A 20,300-nucleotide genomic window follows, 5' to 3' on the forward strand; every position below is an offset into this window, starting at 1 on the left:
GTAAGTAGGAAACTAAAAATAATTGATGTGGTTAGATTTGACAACTTTAAGGTTTGAATGTAATAGCATACTAAATACTAACCAGACTCTTCATTAGTACTAGCAATGAAGAAATGTGGAAAGTCAGATATGTATCAAAGGCAAGGGGTTAGTGGCTCCCACCTGCATTAGCTTCCAGGTGTCATTTTTCAGATGTACACTATATAGTATATATAGAATGCAGAAATGGCCAAATGTCCATGGGGCAGCTATTGCATATAGAGTCTTTGTCCAGTAACCCCTCAATATATATACAGGGGAATTTTAATCCTGAACTTACTACATATTTGCATTGTGGTCACATCATTAACCCTGCAAAGTCCTTCAGTCAACAAATAAACACTCCCAATGATGTGGTCAGATGTGTCGTTCTGGGCAACAATGACAAGTTGGGCTGTCAAGAAGGCCCCACTTCTACATGTTGGCCTAAAACTTAGAATCTGGACATCACATTGTGAATAAGCTTTAATACCTGTGTATGATCATCTCCACCACAAGGCAGCACTATGTGGCTATGGTGTTAAACTAATCAATTAGTAAATATGATCAAGAATTAACCTTACTGTCATTATCTTTTTGCAGCTGATTCAAAACTGCACTTTCAGCGTGCCAGTCTACTGCAAGGATTGCGTCGCTTCCAGTATGTTCTTGTAGATCTAAGGTAATATGTAGTTTCATAGACATTTGTATTCAACTTAGGCTAGACCTGATAGCTCTAATTACAGATGAAAGTCATGTTTCTGCAATTTAATGTTGCAATGGGCAACAATTCCAGAGCTCTCAATAAAGTAATACTTGTGAGAGTATCAATTGATCTTGGGGAAAACAAAGGGTTTAATCAACAAGCAATTGAGTATGCAGAACCTCGGCTTACAAATATCCTTGAATCATCTGTTAAACACATGAGCTTTTCTGTCCATCTTTGCTGCTGACCAAATAGTTGATCAGTTGCTCCATTCAAACCTGGTACTACTTTCCAGACTTTCAAACGGGTTCATTCACAAAGCAGATTGCTTGTTTAAAAATCATAGGATAGGACTGGTCACTGGTGGCTATGTAAGTTCCATAGTTTGATATTGAAGAGTCATATTTTAAATTCAATCCGATCAATAGCACTCCTCGATATTTTGGTGTACATATTTTCACATTTGATCTTGTTGTTTTTAGGTATGTTTTGTCCAACAACTTTGAGGATTGGACAGCAGAAGCAAGAGAGAAAGTGATGGAAGGTATTGATGTCTTGCTGGAGCTGCTTGTCAGTATGCATGTAAGTTGTAAATGTAAATTTTTAAAAAAGAGTGAGAAAAAGACAGAAATATCACAAGAAATAGCTGGCCTTATTCCTGCTTCATCTTCAAAGGGCAAATTGCCTACTTAATCATGAAAGACCCTGTATCTCGAATCAGTGATTTTAGTATATCTTGCATCTAAAGTTTCATTTTGCAAAGGGTATGGTGAGGTAGGGCAACACCCAAAGTTCATGATATTATAGTCTTGGCACTATAGTCAAGTTATCAACTCATAACTTATCATAATAAACATTGTGTTGTTGTTTTTTCAGGGCATGGATACTGTGGTACGTCAGGTAGGGCAACATATTGAGTTTGAACCTGAGTGGGAGACAGCATTCAACCTGCAGATCAAACTGGGTCCTTGTCTTACGTTACTATTGGAATGGTGTGCATCTGATGTAAGTGTTAGTAAATTTATACAGGGTATAACATTTTTAAACCTAATGGCCCATTATTCATATGCTTTTTAGTTAAATTGAGGATGCTAGTTCTGGGGGTTAAGTTCATATGACAGTGAGTGTACTTCAAGATAAATGGCAAAGAAGGTTGTTATGTTCATGCAAGGAGGTTGTTTTGTCCATCCAGTTTCAATGCTCTCCCACACATGTTTAAAATGAAACTTAGGGTGTAGATACATAGGGTGTAGATAACCCCCTTGCAGCAGAAACTAACATTGGCTCCATTTTCATGATTTTGTGACTTAACCCCTTTTAGAACTATAGCAGCCTCATTTTTTTTTGTAATTTGAAGTGAAAAATATTTTATGTAAGAACTGTCCAATTTATTGCTTTTTGTATAGATGACATGTGACCCAAACCCAATTATAGCAGGGATACCTGAATAGATAATAATACTATATTTTCTTTGCAGCGTTCACTTTTAATCCGTGCATACCGAGCTACAATGAAAGCATTACGAGGAGTGACACATCCACAACCAGAAGTGGCTGTTGAAGGTAAGGCATAGTCCATCACATTTGGCAAAGATTTATAACGAACAGTTTTGGGAAAAGCAGACATTTTGGTCCAATCAATAGGCATTTTAATGCAGTACTTTATATCCGTATTTCAAAAGATATCAAAGCGCTTTTTTATTCATTTTTTATCTTAACCTCCTTTATTTATTTACATTTATTTCGCTGCCACTAGGGTATACCATACCATTTGGTACTGTAACAGCTCCCCATTTTACACCTGTGTGAAGTGGGACAAGTGAGATAAATTGTCTTGCCAAAGCATGCAATATGTTGGCCCTGACGGGGTTCAAACCCGTAACCTGAGTTGAACACCCTAATCGTTAGACCACTATGCTCTCTTGTTAGTGATCAAGATCACTGATTTTTCTCAGTGGTTAAACAGTTTTCATAATAATCTCATAATGGAAACCTAATGAGGAAAAAGCTATTTGGTGTATTATCTTTAGATTTAAAGCATACTTTTAATTGCATTTTTTTTAGTTGCTGGACACAAAGCCACCTGTTTCAAGTTTGATGTCGGTACCAAGCATGTAACCGTCCATTATGCACTCATTAGATTCCTGGCTGGTCTGCATCTACACCTAGGCAAATATAATCTGGATTACTTCAAGGAAGGTCTACTACCACTGGTAAGAATTGGTTATACATATTAGCCTATTAGAATTAACCAGGAAATCAAAGCTTCATCCTATTTTGTCTGCTCATTGATTAGTGGATACCAAGGATAAGAAAACAGGTTAGTCCCTGTATCCAGCATGCATAGTTTTTAAATCCATGTTTTCAGGCATGAGAATTTTCAAGCTTTTGCCTGAATTCAGGCAGTTTTGTTGTCCAAATTTACGCATCTTTTAGGCCTTTTAAGGCCGAATGCACACGCTTTTTCAGGCAGTTTTCAAAAAGGCCATTCTCATGCCTGTGTTTTAGAGCATTTCTTTTTTCTTGTTGTAATGTTTTCGAATTCCTTGTGCTTGTTTTTTCATTATCAGTGGAAAAGAAGGTCACCAAAGAAAGGTGCTTAATGAGTCAAGAATGAACAAGTTAAAAGCATATGTGGTTGTAATGATTTATTTTGTTTATTTGACAGTCACCATTGACTGCGATGGAACTAATAGAAGAGCCATTGAGGACTCAAGTACTGATGGCACAGGTGTATGCTGGCATGTGGAGAAGAAATGGATTCTCATTACTCAACCAGGTAAGTAATAGTGGGCTATACACCCCTATGGAAAACATGACCTTAATCTTCCATATGAAAAACATGACTTGAATCTTCCACATAGGGAGTATGCATTTTAAATGGAGTTACACCCCCCCCCCCTGTGTCAAAGCATGGAACATCATATGTAGGGTCAAGTTCATTCAACCAACTACCAGGATGGGGAGACCACTCAGTAGTACACACTGTGCATACAAACCGTTTTATGAATTTCCAAAGGTTTCTGGCTCTTAGTAAGGTTGGGCAATAGATCTTTTTTCATTATATCCCATATATCAAGGATTTGTTTATTTTTGTTGTTTTGCTGTGTTTTTCTTGTCCAATACCTTATCAAAAGAAAGGGCATTATCATTATCATTATTAAGTAGTGTGATGTTGTCTTGCAATGAATTATCAATATTCTAACCTGTGTTTCATTTCAGTTATATTATTATCAGAATGTGAGATGCCAGACAGAGATGTTTGATAAGGATACTATCATGCTGCAGGTAAATATCACATCTCAATGCCAAATATACCAGTTTTCACCCTGATGTCGCAGTGACGTCAGAGTGCATTTCATTGGGCGCAGCTTCAAATCCTTAAGAGTTCCTTCAAATAGCTTGCATATACACGCACACACATAAAGACACTGTATAGATGCGCGCGAGTAACATGTGCCTCATCACTGCCACATCAGATGAAAAATGATATAGATACAGAGTGCATTGAAATGTTGAGCACACTCCATGGTCATTAGCACAGATTGTGCTAGGTATTTGCCAGGGCCAGTTATGAAATTATATGAACTTCTTGTTTTCCGAATTCCATGTGTGGGATATAGATTTTAAGTAGACATGCAAAGCAGTGCTACAAAATATGGAGCTAGTACCTAACCTTTGTTGAAATAATAACAATATTGTAATTTTTAATACAATAACTTTCTGTGATACATGGGTAAAAAACTTTCTGGACCCTTTGTTTAATGATTGATATTGCTTTCAATATTTTCACCTGTTTCTATGTATCTTCAAGCACTCTTGAACCAGCTATACATTTTACCTATATCGCCATATTTGTATTAACTGTAGGCTGGAGGAGCAATGATGGATCCTAATGAATACCTGATAGCTGTTCTGAATCGGTTTGATCTTGTGAGATACTTAACTCCTGAGTTTGCTGCTAGTAGTTCAACAGAGGATGTGCAAGCTAGGGCATCGTATGCTACACTCCTGGAAGAAATGCTTCATCTGCTTATCATTCTAACCTGTAAGTAGGATAGATCTTAAAGGCTCATTCAGTGATCCCAGCATAAGTATAAAAAATTAAAATTATGAATAACTTATTTAAAAGTGAAGTATAAATAATTCAAATTGTCATTATATATTTTTGAATTGAGAAATTTGGTAAAAAACAAGGAAAATGGCAGTTTTGAATAAGAGATTTATGATTGATACACATCATAAGTATATAATAGGGATTTACAACATAAACACATAAAGTTGAGTACAGAGTCCTTATAACTTTATAACAGGTTACTTACATACCTGCCAACTACTCCGATTTTCGTGGAGTTACTCCGATTTCCCGAGTTTTAAACCTCCGAAAATCGGAGTACTCCGCTTTTTTTTTTTTTTTAATAATTTTTTTTAAATTTCTTTTCCAAAGTTTTCGGCGACTTTGGAGAACCACTGGACCTATTCTGAAGTGCTAGGATCATTCACAGTTAATTTGAAAACAATTGGAAAAAATTACAAAAAACTTACAGTTTGTTATCCTTAATATGCAAACCACTAACTAATGTTTACCTCTTCATCTAGCACATATTATAAAATGCATGGAAAACCAATGCATGTATAATATTGTGATAGATGAAGAGGTAAACATTAGTTAGTGGTTTGCATATTAAGGATAACAAACTGTAATTTTTTTGTAATTTTTTCCAATTGTTTTCAAATTAACTGTGAATGATCCTAGCACTTCAGAATAGGTCCAGTGGTTCTCCAAAGTCGCCGTAAACTTTGGAAAAGAAATTTAAAAAAAATTATTTAAAAAAAACAATATTAAAGATAACAAACTGTAATTTTTTTGTAATTTTTTCCATTTTTTTTTTCAAATCATCTGTGAATGATCCTAGCACTTCAGAATACGTCTAGTGTTTCTCCAAAGTCAACAAAAACTTTGACATGTTTTTTTGTTAAATGTTTTTTTTCTTCTGAATTTTTAACTTTGTATTGTGCATCATATCAGTGTCCTATCAGCACGTAGGCCCTGTTATAAGCCAAAAAATCACTTCAACGAATGATCGTTATGTACAAAAGTATAGGAAACTGCATTTTTAAAAGCACATTTTCTATGTGAAGGAAGCATATTTTTCAAACTTGTAAAAACAAGTCCCAGAATGTTTTTTCACATTTTTCAAAGGTTGCAGTCATCAAATATGTGTTGAAATTGTTGCCAGATATGGAGTATAAATCCCTCCTCAAATGCAACCTTCAGAATAGGTCTAGAGGTTCTCAAGTTGCCAAAAACTTTGAAAAAATTAAGAAGAAATGGATTTAAAAAAAAAATTTCACCTTTGTATTGTGCATCATATCAATGTCCTATCAGTCACGTAGGCCTTGTTATAAAGCCAAAAAAACGCTTCAACGAATGATCGTTATGTACAAAAGTATAGGAAACTGCATTTTTAAAAGCACATTTTCTGTGTGAAGGAAGCATATTTTTCAAACTTATAAAAACAGGTCCCAGAATGTTTTTTCACATTTTTTTCAAAGGTTGTAGTCATCAAATATGTGTTGAAATTGTTGCTAGATATGGAGTATAAATCCTCCTCAAAGTGTATAAAAGCCTAGGGCTTCATTTTCACCTTGTTGTTTTTCTATAAAATGTGTCTAATGTGAAGGGGCTTATAAGGGTTTTTACAGTGTAGAAACCCTCTAGCTTTGGGGGGCTTTGCCCCCTCAACCCCCACCGGGACTTTGCCCCTGTACCCCACCAAGGACCCTTAAGCGGGCCCCTGGACCCCCGCCATCATAGGCGATACTATGGGCGCCATGTACTCTGTTTTCTAGGTTTTCAATGTTGGCAGGTATGTACTTACCCTGTGATATATTAACAGTTGAGTGAAACACACCTCAGGGTAAGAGTGGGTGGCAAATATTATTAGCAAAATATTACCAAGACAAGTTTGGCCTCAGAATGTCAACCAATTTATAATGTTTCATCTTTTGCTTCTGTCATTGTTTTATTTCTTTTTGTGTAGGTGAGAGGTATATGCCTGGTGTAGGCAATGTATTAGATGAGGATCGCATACGTCGTGAAGTTATACACCAACTCTGCATCAGTCCCATGGCTCACAGCGAGATCACAAAAGCTTTACCAGAAGATGTAAGTTGTGATTTATAGATTGTTGCAAATAGGTGTTACAGGTGCGTGACCAGATCCACATCCCCACAAGCTCATATTTTTCTCATTAACCCAGACATATTTAACATCCGGAATATATTTTGTTTAGATAGTGTGAACAAATGCATGGGAAAAGGTAGAACCACCACCAGAAGTATGTTTTATCCTATGGGGTATTGTTATGCATGATTTTTGCTTCTCATATCAAAACTGGTAGAGCAATACAAGTGATAATTTGGAAACAGATGAAATGGTAGGACGTAATGAAATATAGAAACCAGAATTGACAAATTCTGACTACCCACCTTTATTTCAATAAAATTGCAACATATTTGATTGTTCTCAGTGTCATCTTTTGGGGACAGTTTATATTATGAAAATGTTGGTTTTGCAATAATCAGGAATGAAAGATAATAATTATAGAGTAATTGAATTTGAAATACTATGTCATGTGACATATAATAAGGGTATGAGCTGATATCAGAGCTGAGTTGCATTGTTTTTTCTATCTGCTGGCAGTATGGCTGGTGTATTGCTTATCTGCATTCAGGCATGGTCTGCATTGGGTGCTTTGAAGGAGGGGGGGGGGTAGCAAATCAAAGATAAAGAAAGAGAATTGTTGACTCAAGCATGCACAGTCTGACTACCACTTTATATTTTCCCCTTTAATCTCTTTCAAACCATTCTAATTATATTGTTCTGATTTGTTTATATACAGCATTGTCATGAGACAGGCATGGAAGCAGTCATTAACAAAGTAGCTGATTTTAAGTAAGTGTTAACCACACTGTTAGTGTGTGTGATGTTTATCTGATGAGATAAAAGTGTTCCATACTAAAGTTATTTTCCATATTATAGCAACGTGATGAATAGTTGATTTTCATTCTGACACCAAATAAGGTCACATGTTACTCTTTATTCAGGAAATCATAAGGGTTACCAAATTGAGTTTTTATTGCAGTCATAAAAACTCAGCAAGTAAAGATTCTAAACTATTACAGATTGAAGAAAAGTGTTGGGCGCAAAGTGTTTTCGAAGTTAATATATATTTTTTGCATGTATATCACTAAGGAAACCAAGTGGGTCAGCCTCCAAAGGTGTATATGAACTGAAAGAACTATGCCTGGCAGATTACAGTCCATTCTTCTATCATTACTCAAGATCAGACCAATCAAAGGTAAGAATGCTGGATGCCATTTTTTTACAATGGTAATCAACTGTAAGAAACTAAATCAAAAAAAATAATCATTCATCTTTATTTTTTATGTAAACACAAATGGTGCATGAATGCAGTGATTTCACACTAAGTTGTGTAAAATGCTGTGATTTCAGCTTCACATAAATACCGGACTTATTCTGGATATGTATATGATGAAATGCAGAATGATATTTGGAATAAATGTTATGCTTCATAACACCTCTAATTTAGGTTTATCCATTTACGTAAAACTTGTAATTTGTACTTACAGGCTGAAGAACAGCAGAGGAAAAAGAAAAAGCAGCAAGAACAAGAGTTAGGTAAGAGTAACAAGAAGAGCATGGTGGCCATGGCGGAACGGGCACTGACTCGTAATCGGAAGGTTGCGGGTTCGAGCCCCGGCGATGCCATCGTGTTGTGCCCTTGAGTAAGGCACCTTATCTCGATTACTCCTCTCCACCCAGGTGTTTAAATGGGTACCGGCATTCTTAAATGCTGGGAAGGTAACAGACTCTCTGTAGAGGAGGTGTAGCGATCCCCCTATAGCAACATTACATGGAGGAGTCTGGCCCAATCGCCAATGAAAGAGAGATGGGCACTCCGATCACTGTTTATACAGCATCGTCTCCTTTACCTTTACCTTTAAGAGTAACAAGACTTTGTTTATGATTTGAAGAGTTCAGATGTGATAAACACCAATCAGGATATTGGTGTTCATTGCATTCTGCATGGAAACTTGTACCCCTGTGTTAGTTGTACATAGGATATATCATGCATGGCAGCAAAACAAATACAACATGGCACATTTGCACTCTGTAAGTGCTCTGAATTTTTACAGCAGGTAGCTAAACACCAATCGGGATAAAATTGTTTATCGCATTCCGACCTCTTCATTTTCTCTTTTCCACTTTCTTTTTCAGCATTGACTGTCACATCTGATCAAGTTACTGTCATGTTCAATTTTGTTCAATTTAATGCAAAATACTTCCAAGAGAAAATTGAAAAATAATGTGTTCTATCAGTTGATGAGAAAAGTATACAAGTTATGCAAAATCATTGAAAGTTTTTTCTTGAATCTCTAGTTAACAAAATTTTCCTCATTGCAGCCGCTGTACCAGCAACTCCACCAGCGCTATGCTCTAACTTCAAACCATTAGTGCATCTATTGGATTGTGATGTCTTCATTTATATTGTGAGAACCATTGTAGAGAGAACATCGAACCCTAAAGGCAAGATATGGTCAGAAAACTCCATTCATAGAGTAAGTAATATCAAGGACATGTTATGAGTAGCACTTATAAGAATCCTACCTACCTACCTACCCTATCTACCTTCCTACTACAAGATGGCATTACATATATGACTATCATCTTTAAAAAACAGTTAACAGTGACTTGACTGTTTTGGCATCAATGACGATAGCCAACATCAGAGAGATGATCCAGCTTCTTTCCAGATGACTTATGTGAGAGGAACTTCCTAATAGCCTGATCCTTTTAAGTAACAAAAGATATTGTATGAATGAAGTTTCTCAGTTTATCATTGAGGGTCATTAACTGACACCTGTTTACACCTGTTTTTGTAGGCATTGTATCTGATCGGTCTAGCTGTTTTAGAGGAAGAAAGACTACAAGCAAGAGGAGAAAGTTTTGTCTTTCTGGACAAAGCTGGAGAAGGTAACTAAATTTTCTTATATTTTAAGTGATTTGTATCTGATTATTAAAGACTGTAAATGAAAAGAAATCTGCTAGAAGGAAACATGTCATATTTCATATACAAGCATTGGCTAATAATATCCATGCATTCCTTTCCTCAACACAAGTGTATGTAAGAATATTGAGTAACTGCTGCCACCCTGAGAGGCTGCAATTAGGGTTAGGTTTTAGGGTTATGATTATAGTGCTTTTAGGATAAGAGATTAGGGTTGAGGATGGCAAGCACTATTTTAAAGTTACTCTATAGTTAATTAACTGAAATGTTTTGTTTTACAGGTGAGCCAAGTCTACTTACAGAAATCCAGAACTTGGTTGGCAACTCCAAAGTGAAGGCACACAAGGAACTCATGAGTTGGCTAATCAAGGTAAGATCAATTGTAGATTCAAGCAAAATATTCAGTGTAACAAGATGGCACCTAGACTTCTCAAGCACATCATAAGATTATTTGTCAGATTTTGGTGTTACTGATGCACAACATGGAAAGCTAAATGTTGGGCATTGAATCGGAGATAGCAATTATCCCTCCCTTTTCACCTAATCCTCAAATAACTCGCAAATCAAGTTTAATTTTCTTGGACATCTAGTCAGGATGTCCCCTTTGCAAACAATTTTGGGTCGCTTGCATGGTTGTCGGATCAGCAAAAAGGGGGCATAGAGTCACATTGCACATGCTGTTTTGTGTGTGTGTGCTTGTCTCCTTTATGCAATGTTAGCCCAACCAAGAGAATAGTTACTGTATTTATATTTTATGCAGTTTACTCATATGGAATAACAATGAACATTTTAACAGAAAATTGCTGAAGTTCAAGAGAAGAAAGGTGAAGAAGTTGACATGCAGGCTGAGGCAGCAGAAAAGGAACTCCACGAATCCGCTAAAGAAGAGGAAGAACGAGCTAACCGAGCCAGAATGGCCATGAAAAGAAGACAGGTTCTGATGGACCAGATGGCAAGAATGCAGAAAAACTTTATCAAGAACAATCCAGAATTCTTTGAAGAGACGGCTGAGGAAACTCCACCACCACCACCACCACCACCAAAAATAGAGAGAGTGCCCTCAACTCCTGATATGGAGGAGTGGTAAGATTATAAGTGCTGCCCTGTATCTGATACAAAATTTTCATGTGCTAGTACGAATATCACCAGAACGTTTGAGTAAGAAGGGTTTAATTTTTGTGATTTTGCTAACATCTCTGGGTAAAAGATATGTATTCGCCCTCTGGTAATCAACCTATATAATTGGGTCGCCTAACAAGAAATTAAGTTAAAGAGGAGGTACATAAACCATTAATTGACACCAACAAACTGTTCAACTTAAAATTTTGATAATGATGTGAACATTCTGCATTTCATTGTTTTGAGGCATATTCCTGGTAAGCACTCAGTATTTTAAAAACTGGCAGTGAATTCCTAAAGAATTTGTTATAACATTGAAGTTGGTAGCTTCTAACAACATTGTATGATTCCTTTTACCCACTAGTGACACCAGCCTGACTGAATTCCCTATAGCCTTGGGTGCGAATCCAGGCGACCCTGTATATGATGAACCTACTCATGTTACATGCATCTTATGTCAAGAAGAGGCTGCTATTGCATCACAAGGTAGTGCCATGGTGCTAGCTGCTTTTGTACAAAGGTAGGTCTTTATAAGCCTCTTCTCACTTGTGTGTCTGTTTGTGTGTTTACTTGTATTTTTTAGAAAGCAACAGAAACAATCAACCAGGGCTTTGAGAAAGTGATGCTTGCTAAAGGGGACTTTTTCAGTGTAACACTTTCCCGTTCCTTCCCTTATGGGTTCAAACTTATTATTAACCCCCTGAGCACTACCTGCCGATCTAACACTGCCTCTGATTGGTTAATTACATGATATCTTCATTTTAATCACCAATCAGAATGGAGTTTTGCAAATAATTCATCACAATTTTTTTGCATGGTGAAATTATTGTAACAATGTTGCTGATTGGTCCAATTGATAATGAAAACTTCTTTTTGACCAATAGGCAGGTAGTTCTCACGGGGTTAAAACGTCATTCTGCTAGCACAAATATGGTAATGCATTATATATAGACATTGACAAACATATCAGATTCAATTGTGTTTTATTTGCCTAGGCATTGATAAACATTTTGATTATTTTAACAAGTGGTAAGTGGTTTACTGTAGAGGTTTGAAGCCTACTAATCCATGGTTTTAAATAATGATATTTTGTTTTGTTTTCAGATCAACTGTCCTGTCAAAAAATAGAGATAAGAAAGTAGAGAATGCAGGTAAGTTGATATATACCAAATTTCCTAATTGCCTAATTCTTAGTTACGTGCTATGCGTCAAGCACAGAAGGGCTATACTTGTTAGGAAGTGATCAGCAGCGTTTTCTTATTTGCACCCTTTTTAAAAAGTACTATATATAAATTGTGGTAAAAATAAACAATTATAGCCTCTTGAAAGCCTTTCTGCCAGTAATTGTTTTGTTTTGTTTATTTGCAGATGATTATAATCCTCTGCTAATGACCTCTGACCTCTTCTGGGGAACATATACCAGCACATGTGGTCATGTCATGCATGCAGATTGTTGGAGAGGGTAAGTGAAAAACCCATACCAGCCCAAAAAGCTATTAGAATTTGTTTGAAAAATAAGTCTTTGTGTATCACAAACTGATTCAGTGGCTATTGGTACATGCTACAGGCTGTTTCAATATGAGTGTTACCAATACATGCCACAACCTTTGTAAAGACATCCAAGTAGCAGTATAACATTGTAGTCCAGCATCTAATATAAGTTTTATAATCCAAAATGGATCAAGATGGATCTTTTTGTGTCGCTAGTTGAGAGAAAGATATTGTTGATTTAATCATGCTGATGGATAAGTAAAGATACAATGGCAACTGTCTCTTGGATGGGTAATCAGTTTGGGACACCCTATATATTGTGGGTTACATACTTTATACTTTCAAAATAGAGTAACCAATTCAGGTATCCCTATTTGAAATTCACTCTCCCTGTTTGGAAGATTAAGGTTATGCATGTCTGCCATGGGGGGGGGTATGGATTTTAACTGCAATAGCCCATTGTGGACAAATAATAATTAGACAATAATAACTGCGCACCATCTATTTTGAGGTCATTGTGTGAAATCAGAGGGTTTTGTTTTGGGCTGAGGTATTTTTCCGAGGGAGCGAAAAATACAGAGGCCCAAAACAAAACCCGACAATTTCACACAATGACCTCAAAATAGATGGTGCAAAGTTATTATTGTCATTCATTACCGTCGTATCTAATATTTTGAACAAATCAAAATGGCATTTTATGTTATTTTATGCCATAAAACGCTGTTAAATACAACCAGTTTTAATCATTGTTGTAACCTACCCTACAAAAAAATCAACCAGGCGAATATAACATTTGCGCCGACAACAAGAGCTACCAATCACAGAAGCGAGACGGCATCAGCGTGGCGTTTGCGTTGCCATAACGCTGTAGCTTATACACGCACGCCGCAGCAGAAGTCATTAGTGCGCGTCCGAGTCATTGTGAGTTATTAATGACCTCGCAATTAGTGCGCGGTCAGGCAATCAAAATTGATTGGATTACAGGCTTCGCGTATATTAATGAGGTTATGAATTACAATTTGTCCACTCTGAAGTTCAAAGTGACAATGCGCGCGTATACAGCGCGTTATCAGTGCGTAGTGCTGTGTCTCTGCTGCAGGTATGCGTGCGTGCCTTCAAAGTCGGCAGAATGTTTGCGTCCGCGTCGGTACTTTTTACTTCAGATTAGACTGACTGTAAGTGCATGTGCACTGTCTTGTATTTAACGATCATTTGTTGTTTTATTTGTAATACATAGGTACTTTGAGTCACTATTAAGCAGAGAACAGAGGCGAGCCCTCAGGATCCGTAACACTCTTAGCTACGATCTGGGAAAACATCAATTCCTATGTCCCTTGTGTAAGACAGTGTCCAATACTGTTGTACCATTACTTCCTGCTCTGGATACCATAGGGAAACCAGATGATGATACTATGGAGGAACAACCAACTCAAGTGTAAGTGGAACTCTTGTAGAATTTAATCCGCGGACAGATTTGACAAATTAGTTAACCAGGTTTTTTTCCATCGTGTTGTGGGCAGTCTATTTTATTAACTTGGTAATATAATTGACCACTGAGATACTCCAAAGAATGAGTGATCATAACTACAGGCCTAGCATAGTCCTAATGCACATGCTAACATGCATGCCATTTTGATTAAGTGAAAAAAAAGTTAGCTGCATTTGATCAACAAGCAGTGATGTGACACCACTTGTTGATCACATGAAGTGCCAATAATGCATATTGTAAATAAATTAACACACCAGAATCTCAATTCCACATTTACCCAAATAAATACACAACATCAGCAAAGAATGCAAAAGAACGCTGATACTTGGTACAGCAGAGATTCCCCAGTGTTTCACTTTTGTGCTTTGTAAATCATCTTCTTCTGCCAGAGGAAGATAGTAAAACAATTAAGCATTTCCTGACGTCAAAAATTAACTTCATTCTCATGTTCAAAGTACAGCTCTTTTCTGCTCAATTTTGTTAACATCTTGTGACATTTTTTTAGAAGCTTGATTTAGTTTAAGGATGGAATAGAACTGTGCTTCAATTCAATCTTACATTACTTTTTGTTCATTTTGTTTAATGGGGAACATTTGTAATTGGCTACAGATAATCATATATCCCACTTTTTTCTTCAGTAGAAGCAGTATCCCACCTGTTAGCGGTAGTTATGCCAGCTGGCTAGGCCTAATCCTACAAACCACAAGAAGAGGAATGGAGATAGTCAATCAATATAAAGCACAGGTGAAGGAGAAGAAAGAAGAACAAGAGGAAAAGAACAAGAGTTCACAACCGCAACGGAAATCAGCGAAAACTGAAAGCAAGTCAAGTAAGTTGTCCTATTGACACATTGGGTAGATTTTTGTGAGAATGCCATAAATCGGTAAAAAGTGGTAGCATCATTGGGAGGTTGCACACAACCTTAATATATTCACCTACTCATGTTTGATTTTCATCAAGCTTAGTAAATCTAAAGAGTAATTGAGATTGTAATATGAGATAGGGATTCAATCATGTTTCACCGTTGTTCATCACCGATTAACAACAATGCCTCCGCGTCGTCTGCATGGTTTACTTCAGGAGGGCAGCTTTAGCTGCCTGAGCGAAGTAAACTACGCAGACGTGCCGGACGTGAGTTGTTAATCGGTGATGAACAACGATGAAACATGATTGAATCCCTTTCAACAACGAAACAAGCTAAAGATGGTCTAATTCACATGATTCTTTCATTCGGAATATCCGTTTGTCATTGCCACTCAACCTTACAAGAAGATCGGTGATTTCTCTATTGATATCAGCAATAAAACTAAAGAATAAAGCGGCAATGTTTAGCTGCTACTTTAATTAAACATATTAAGAAAGTGTTTACGCATAAGTTCCAGGCATGACGAATATTACGCACTCACACGTAATGCGTACGCTTAACCTTGCGTTCGCGTATACGCTACTGTATAAGTGGGGATTCATCACGGATTAACAACGCTTGGCTCCTGTATAAAGGTATAGGAAGAGTTGTTGAACTGATTATTAATCTTGTTTCCTTTGCTGAAGTAAAATTCAGCTGAAATCACAGAATGCACATTGAAAGTTGTAATATGGAAGGTACCATCCATTTTTCTTGTTCTGTACCCAACACAGGTCCAAGCAAGCAGGAGCCATTTCCTAGTTTAGACTTAGAGCAGGTGCTATCTCAACTAACGACAGATCAATTCAAGAGCTTCTTTGCTACGCCACAGCAAGAACCAACGTAAGTTAATCTATGACTTGAAACAGATTACTTGCATCATATTTCCATGTACTATCATATAGAGACTCAGAAATATTCTGGAACATGTTATAATATCCAATATATTTGAAAATATTAATGTAGCTTATTCTTGAAGTGAGGACTGGGATTAATAAAGCACATGTGATTTGGTATTACAATTTTAATATATTTTGTATGTGACAAGTATGCCATACTGTATGACATACTGTTTAATGCTGAATCCTTTGAAACCCTCAATCTATATTATCTTAAAGTGTTATCATAAATGGAAACTTGAATAAGAAATAGTAAATCCTCAAATGTTGCTGTGCAGTCCTTGAGATTCCAGGACAATTTAAAAGGTTTTGTTTTTGTTGTTCATATTTAATTTTATAAATATTGCAAAATTGTGCTTTTGCAGGGAGTTATTTGCTGATGGAATCAGGAATATGATTCGCACATTTGCTACTGCAACATATACGGTAAGCCAGAGAATGAATAGTTGAGGTTAAAGCCATATTGCAACATTTCCATAAAAAATAGCTTAGTATTTTCTTTTCCATAAAATGTTAGCTTTTACTGACAGATATGTCCCCTTCTAGTTTTGAGCCGTACAACTGAGGTAAAATCAAAGAAAATGGGAATTACTACCAGCGCGGATGTTGCCAATATAGTCGTGCTACGGCACGGTCCTTTGCTTTTTCCTATGATCCTCCAGCTGCCATGTACGTAGAGTGTTATGAACATCATGTATGCATTTGAGATTTTTCCATAAAATGTTAGCTTTTACTGACAGATATGTCCCCTTCTAGTTTTGAGCCGTACAACTGAGGTAAAATCAAAGAAAATGGGAATTACTACCAGCGCGGATGTTGCCAATATAGTCGTGCTACGGCACGGTCCTTTGCTGTTTCCTATGATCCTCCAGCCGCCATGTACGTGAGAGTGTTATGAACATCATATATGCATTTGAGATTTTGAAAAAACTAAAGCCTTGATTTTTGCAGGGTATGTTAGTTTAATGAAGTACAACACAGTCGTGTACAAGAGCAGAATTTTCAAAAATGTTGAGAAATATCCTCAGCAAATGTTACAATATGGCTTTAATAGGGTTTTCTTTTTATAATAATGAACTTGACAAACAAATTAGTTTAAAGTATAATATTGATAGCAAAATAGTAGGTTTACATATATTTTTCTTAGAGCTTTCATCTATATAATTATTTTGGAAAAGCGTTCAGCTATATAATTAAATTACTTTGTGATGTTTGTTACATTGATTTAAGAATACTTGATTTACTTAAGCTGACAAGTGGCACGCTCATAGTAAAAGATTAATATCTTATTGTTGAAGTTGATGTATGAAACATATTTTGTGTTTGAATATAGGTTGGTTTGGATGTGATGCCGGATGATGACAATGAGAGAGTCCCTATTCTTGCCTGGAATACATGTGCCTATACCATCCAAGTCACTGGTAAGTATTAAAGCATGATTACACACACATACCATGGCACCCCTTCACGTGTGCGCATGTAACATCAGGCAAGCGTGGACACACATTTGAGTTTGCCTTACCATGGACCCTTTAAGTTTCACTCTTTAAAGTCATAATGTACGATCTTTTTTCAGAATTTACCTTTATTTTTTTTCAAAACCGATTTTTTGGCATATTTGTAATACTTACACATGTTCTAACTTAAATCTATGAGCAAACTGTCAAATTCGTCCCTATTTGTAGTAAAACGGACGATTTTCTGTTGGTCCGACATAAAGTCATATTTTTTTAGATTATGACTTTATGTCGCCATTTATCGCAAAACCGTAGTCTCAGTACAAAACTAGTTGATTACGCTCCCTCCACATGTGGAGGGAGCATAACCAAACTGGCCGCGTGAGGAGACTAACTCTGAGGCCGCACTTTTCGCTGTCCTAGTCCAAATAGTGCGAGATGTTTCGAGTGATAGAGGTGAAGTTTATGATGTTGTTTCTTTGCAAATTCCCAATGTTTTTCTCGTCCAAATGTATTGGGAACTTTCATAATGATTGCATATTATCATTTTAGAAGAAAAAAGAAAAATCTAAAAATTCAAAAAGATCGTACATTAAGGCTTTAAGTGCAGACCCAACTGTGATCATGGTTTATAATGCTGATCTATAGTGTGTATACATTCCACAAGGCAGAAAAGTAAAATGTGATTTTGTGATTTCTCAAAAACTGTTAATTTTTGTAGGAATCTGTCACGCTAGTTGGATTGCTTGCATCATTTCCTGTCTGAAAATGTATACTTTGAAATACTTACCATCATTATGTTTAGAGATACAATAAAAAAAATGTCTAAATTACTGCTTCAAGGAAAGCATACAGACTATAGTAAAGCTGTTTGGGAATGGTGGACATCCACAGTTCCTGTCCATCCGCTGTTACACACTGTCCACTGTTATTTATAAACCAGTTCAAAAGTAGATTTTCAAGCTGAACCAAATTTTGCTAAAGTAGTATTAATATGAAGCTGAGTATAACTGATGGCAATCTATGTATGTATGTATTTCTTTACAGAGGTTTTACTGAGGACACAAGGCAAAGCATTGTTTGGAGGCTTGTCCTCAAGACAGGTGAGTCAACAAAAACAAATATTATTACTTGGGCAAGAAAGTGAATATTATAGATTGAGCCAAATGAATCGCTTCAAAGTGACACAATTCGTGGTAATGTGTCATAATTTCTTTCCCATAGCTTCATTTATTAGGGTGAAATAATAACCTGATGCTGCCTTTAATAGCATGCATTTAGGAAAGAATCCAAAACTTGATGGATTTTTTGAATAGAAGTCAGTTGGTTTTTGAGGTTCTTTGTCAGGACACTATGAATGGCCAAGAGGCTCAAAACATGCCTAAGATGTTGACCTTACATGTCCAGGATTGCATCTTGAACATTCAAGATTGCACCCTGTGGGCTTTTTTGAGCCTCTTGGCCTTCCACGTGGAAGCATGTGTGGCCGAGTGGATAAGGCGCCCGACTCATAATCCTTAGGTTGCGAGTTCGAGCCCCGCTTGTGCCAACGTGTTGTGTCCTTGGGCAAGGCACTTTATCCTCATTGCCTACTGGGGGATGGGGTTGGGTTGGATTGGATGTTTGTATAGTTGTTTGTTTCAATGTTGCAATATTGGCGCTGATTATTAGCTGCTGCCTGCAAATTGCACTGTGTCTGTTTAGGTGTGTTTAATGTACAATTCTAGCAATTTGACCTGCGGGCCACCATTAGAGTATGAAATAAAACCTTCCTTTCTTTTTTTTTCCATATGTGACTTTTTTTTTTTCCATATGTGACAGGCTTTATCATAATAGCAGTCCCTATCAGTGCAGTGATGTTTTGTTTGTGTGCATTTTGTCTTTCATTGGTTATTGGTTTCATATAGGTTAATAACTGCGCATCAGTTATTTGGAGGGCATTATGAAAAATCTAAACATACGCAGAGGTTATGAATTAGCAGTTACTGACATTCCAGCATTGCTAGCAGATAGATTTTCATCTGTATAATATACCGGTATATATGTATAATATCATCCATATATAATGGGAAAGTGCAAGAGATTTTGGAATTCCAAACAGTTCTTATTTTGGGGCAAATTGTGTAAATTCAGCCAGATTTGATCACTGGATTTTTAAAATTTCATCAATTTTCAACTGGAATTTTACATAAAACCTAGTAAATTTCCAGCTGGTGCAACTGGAATTGAGATGGCAGTGAAATCTTCAACTATGTGTGTGGTGTGGATTTTAAATGGAATTGCCCATTTTGATGGAATTTTTGCATCATATAACCCTCTAATAGGGAAATAAATAGATTAAAATGGAATGAAAATTACACTATTCCAGTTGAAATACATACACCCCCTGTGGAAAACATGACCTTGATCTCCCATACAGGGGGTGTAGATTTCAAATAGAGTCACTCATTCAGGTAACCCCATTTGAGATTCACACTCCTTGTGTGGAAGATTAATTAAGGCCATGTCTTCTTAGGGAGTGTATGGATTTCAACAGGAATAGCCCATTAATGTGATGTAAGAAGTGACTCACTTTGCTTCATCATATTATATATTTCCTTGATGTACTGTTACCTTTTCTAGATTGATGGTCTACGGTCAGTAATAAGATTTGCCACCACCAGTACTTGCATTGCTAACCACTCTATTATCCAACAACATGCTCTGGAATTACTAGCAGGTATGGTACAGATTAATGATAATAATACTAAGTTCCATGTAATTTTATTTTACACATCAAGTTTATATGTTTGATATCAATTCACGATACGAAGGTATGATATATACCGTAGAATTCCATTTACAAGCATATATGCTTTGAAATGAATGTTTTTGGACAAAAGAGACAAAAGGCAGACACCATCCACAAAAACATTGGAGTTTGAGCAACTATATTACTGATTTGTAAGTTTACAATGGTTGAAAAACTTTTAGAGAATGCAACATGAGGCTACATTAATCACATACATTCAAATATTGTATCAGTTGAAAAACTTTTAGAGAATACAACATTGGGTTACATTAATGAGATACATACAAATATTGCAACAGTTGAAAAACTTTTAGAGAATACAACATGAGGTT

The 20,300-nt window shown here is 36.5% G+C and overlaps 1 protein-coding gene across 3 annotated transcripts in view; it reads left to right on the plus strand.

The window, feature by feature from the left end:
• The window catches only part of LOC140152812 (E3 ubiquitin-protein ligase UBR2-like), a 47,876-nt gene that overhangs the window by 13,267 nt on the left and 14,309 nt on the right, over positions 1-20,300 (plus strand). For 2 of the 3 annotated variants that reach the window (XM_072175312.1, XM_072175314.1), the window contains exons 13-38: positions 622-700; positions 1,207-1,306; positions 1,601-1,729; positions 2,202-2,286; positions 2,788-2,936; positions 3,392-3,502; positions 3,946-4,011; positions 4,594-4,771; positions 6,768-6,892; positions 7,629-7,681; positions 7,982-8,087; positions 8,380-8,428; positions 9,215-9,369; positions 9,694-9,784; positions 10,100-10,188; positions 10,615-10,901; positions 11,302-11,457; positions 12,042-12,088; positions 12,306-12,399; positions 13,666-13,863; positions 14,556-14,746; positions 15,556-15,664; positions 16,086-16,146; positions 17,054-17,141; positions 18,225-18,280; positions 19,800-19,896. In XM_072175312.1, coding sequence (XP_072031413.1) covers positions 622-700; positions 1,207-1,306; positions 1,601-1,729; positions 2,202-2,286; positions 2,788-2,936; positions 3,392-3,502; positions 3,946-4,011; positions 4,594-4,771; positions 6,768-6,892; positions 7,629-7,681; positions 7,982-8,087; positions 8,380-8,428; positions 9,215-9,369; positions 9,694-9,784; positions 10,100-10,188; positions 10,615-10,901; positions 11,302-11,457; positions 12,042-12,088; positions 12,306-12,399; positions 13,666-13,863; positions 14,556-14,746; positions 15,556-15,664; positions 16,086-16,146; positions 17,054-17,141; positions 18,225-18,280; positions 19,800-19,896 — 2,949 coding nt within the window. The remainder of the gene's footprint in view (positions 1-621; positions 701-1,206; positions 1,307-1,600; positions 1,730-2,201; positions 2,287-2,787; positions 2,937-3,391; positions 3,503-3,945; positions 4,012-4,593; positions 4,772-6,767; positions 6,893-7,628; positions 7,682-7,981; positions 8,088-8,379; positions 8,429-9,214; positions 9,370-9,693; positions 9,785-10,099; positions 10,189-10,614; positions 10,902-11,301; positions 11,458-12,041; positions 12,089-12,305; positions 12,400-13,665; positions 13,864-14,555; positions 14,747-15,555; positions 15,665-16,085; positions 16,147-17,053; positions 17,142-18,224; positions 18,281-19,799; positions 19,897-20,300) is intronic. The other variant, XM_072175313.1, reaches the window with a different exon arrangement.

This window comes from Amphiura filiformis, chromosome 5 (genome assembly GCF_039555335.1).
Source record: "Amphiura filiformis chromosome 5, Afil_fr2py, whole genome shotgun sequence".
Classification (NCBI taxonomy): domain Eukaryota; kingdom Metazoa; phylum Echinodermata; class Ophiuroidea; order Amphilepidida; family Amphiuridae; genus Amphiura; species Amphiura filiformis.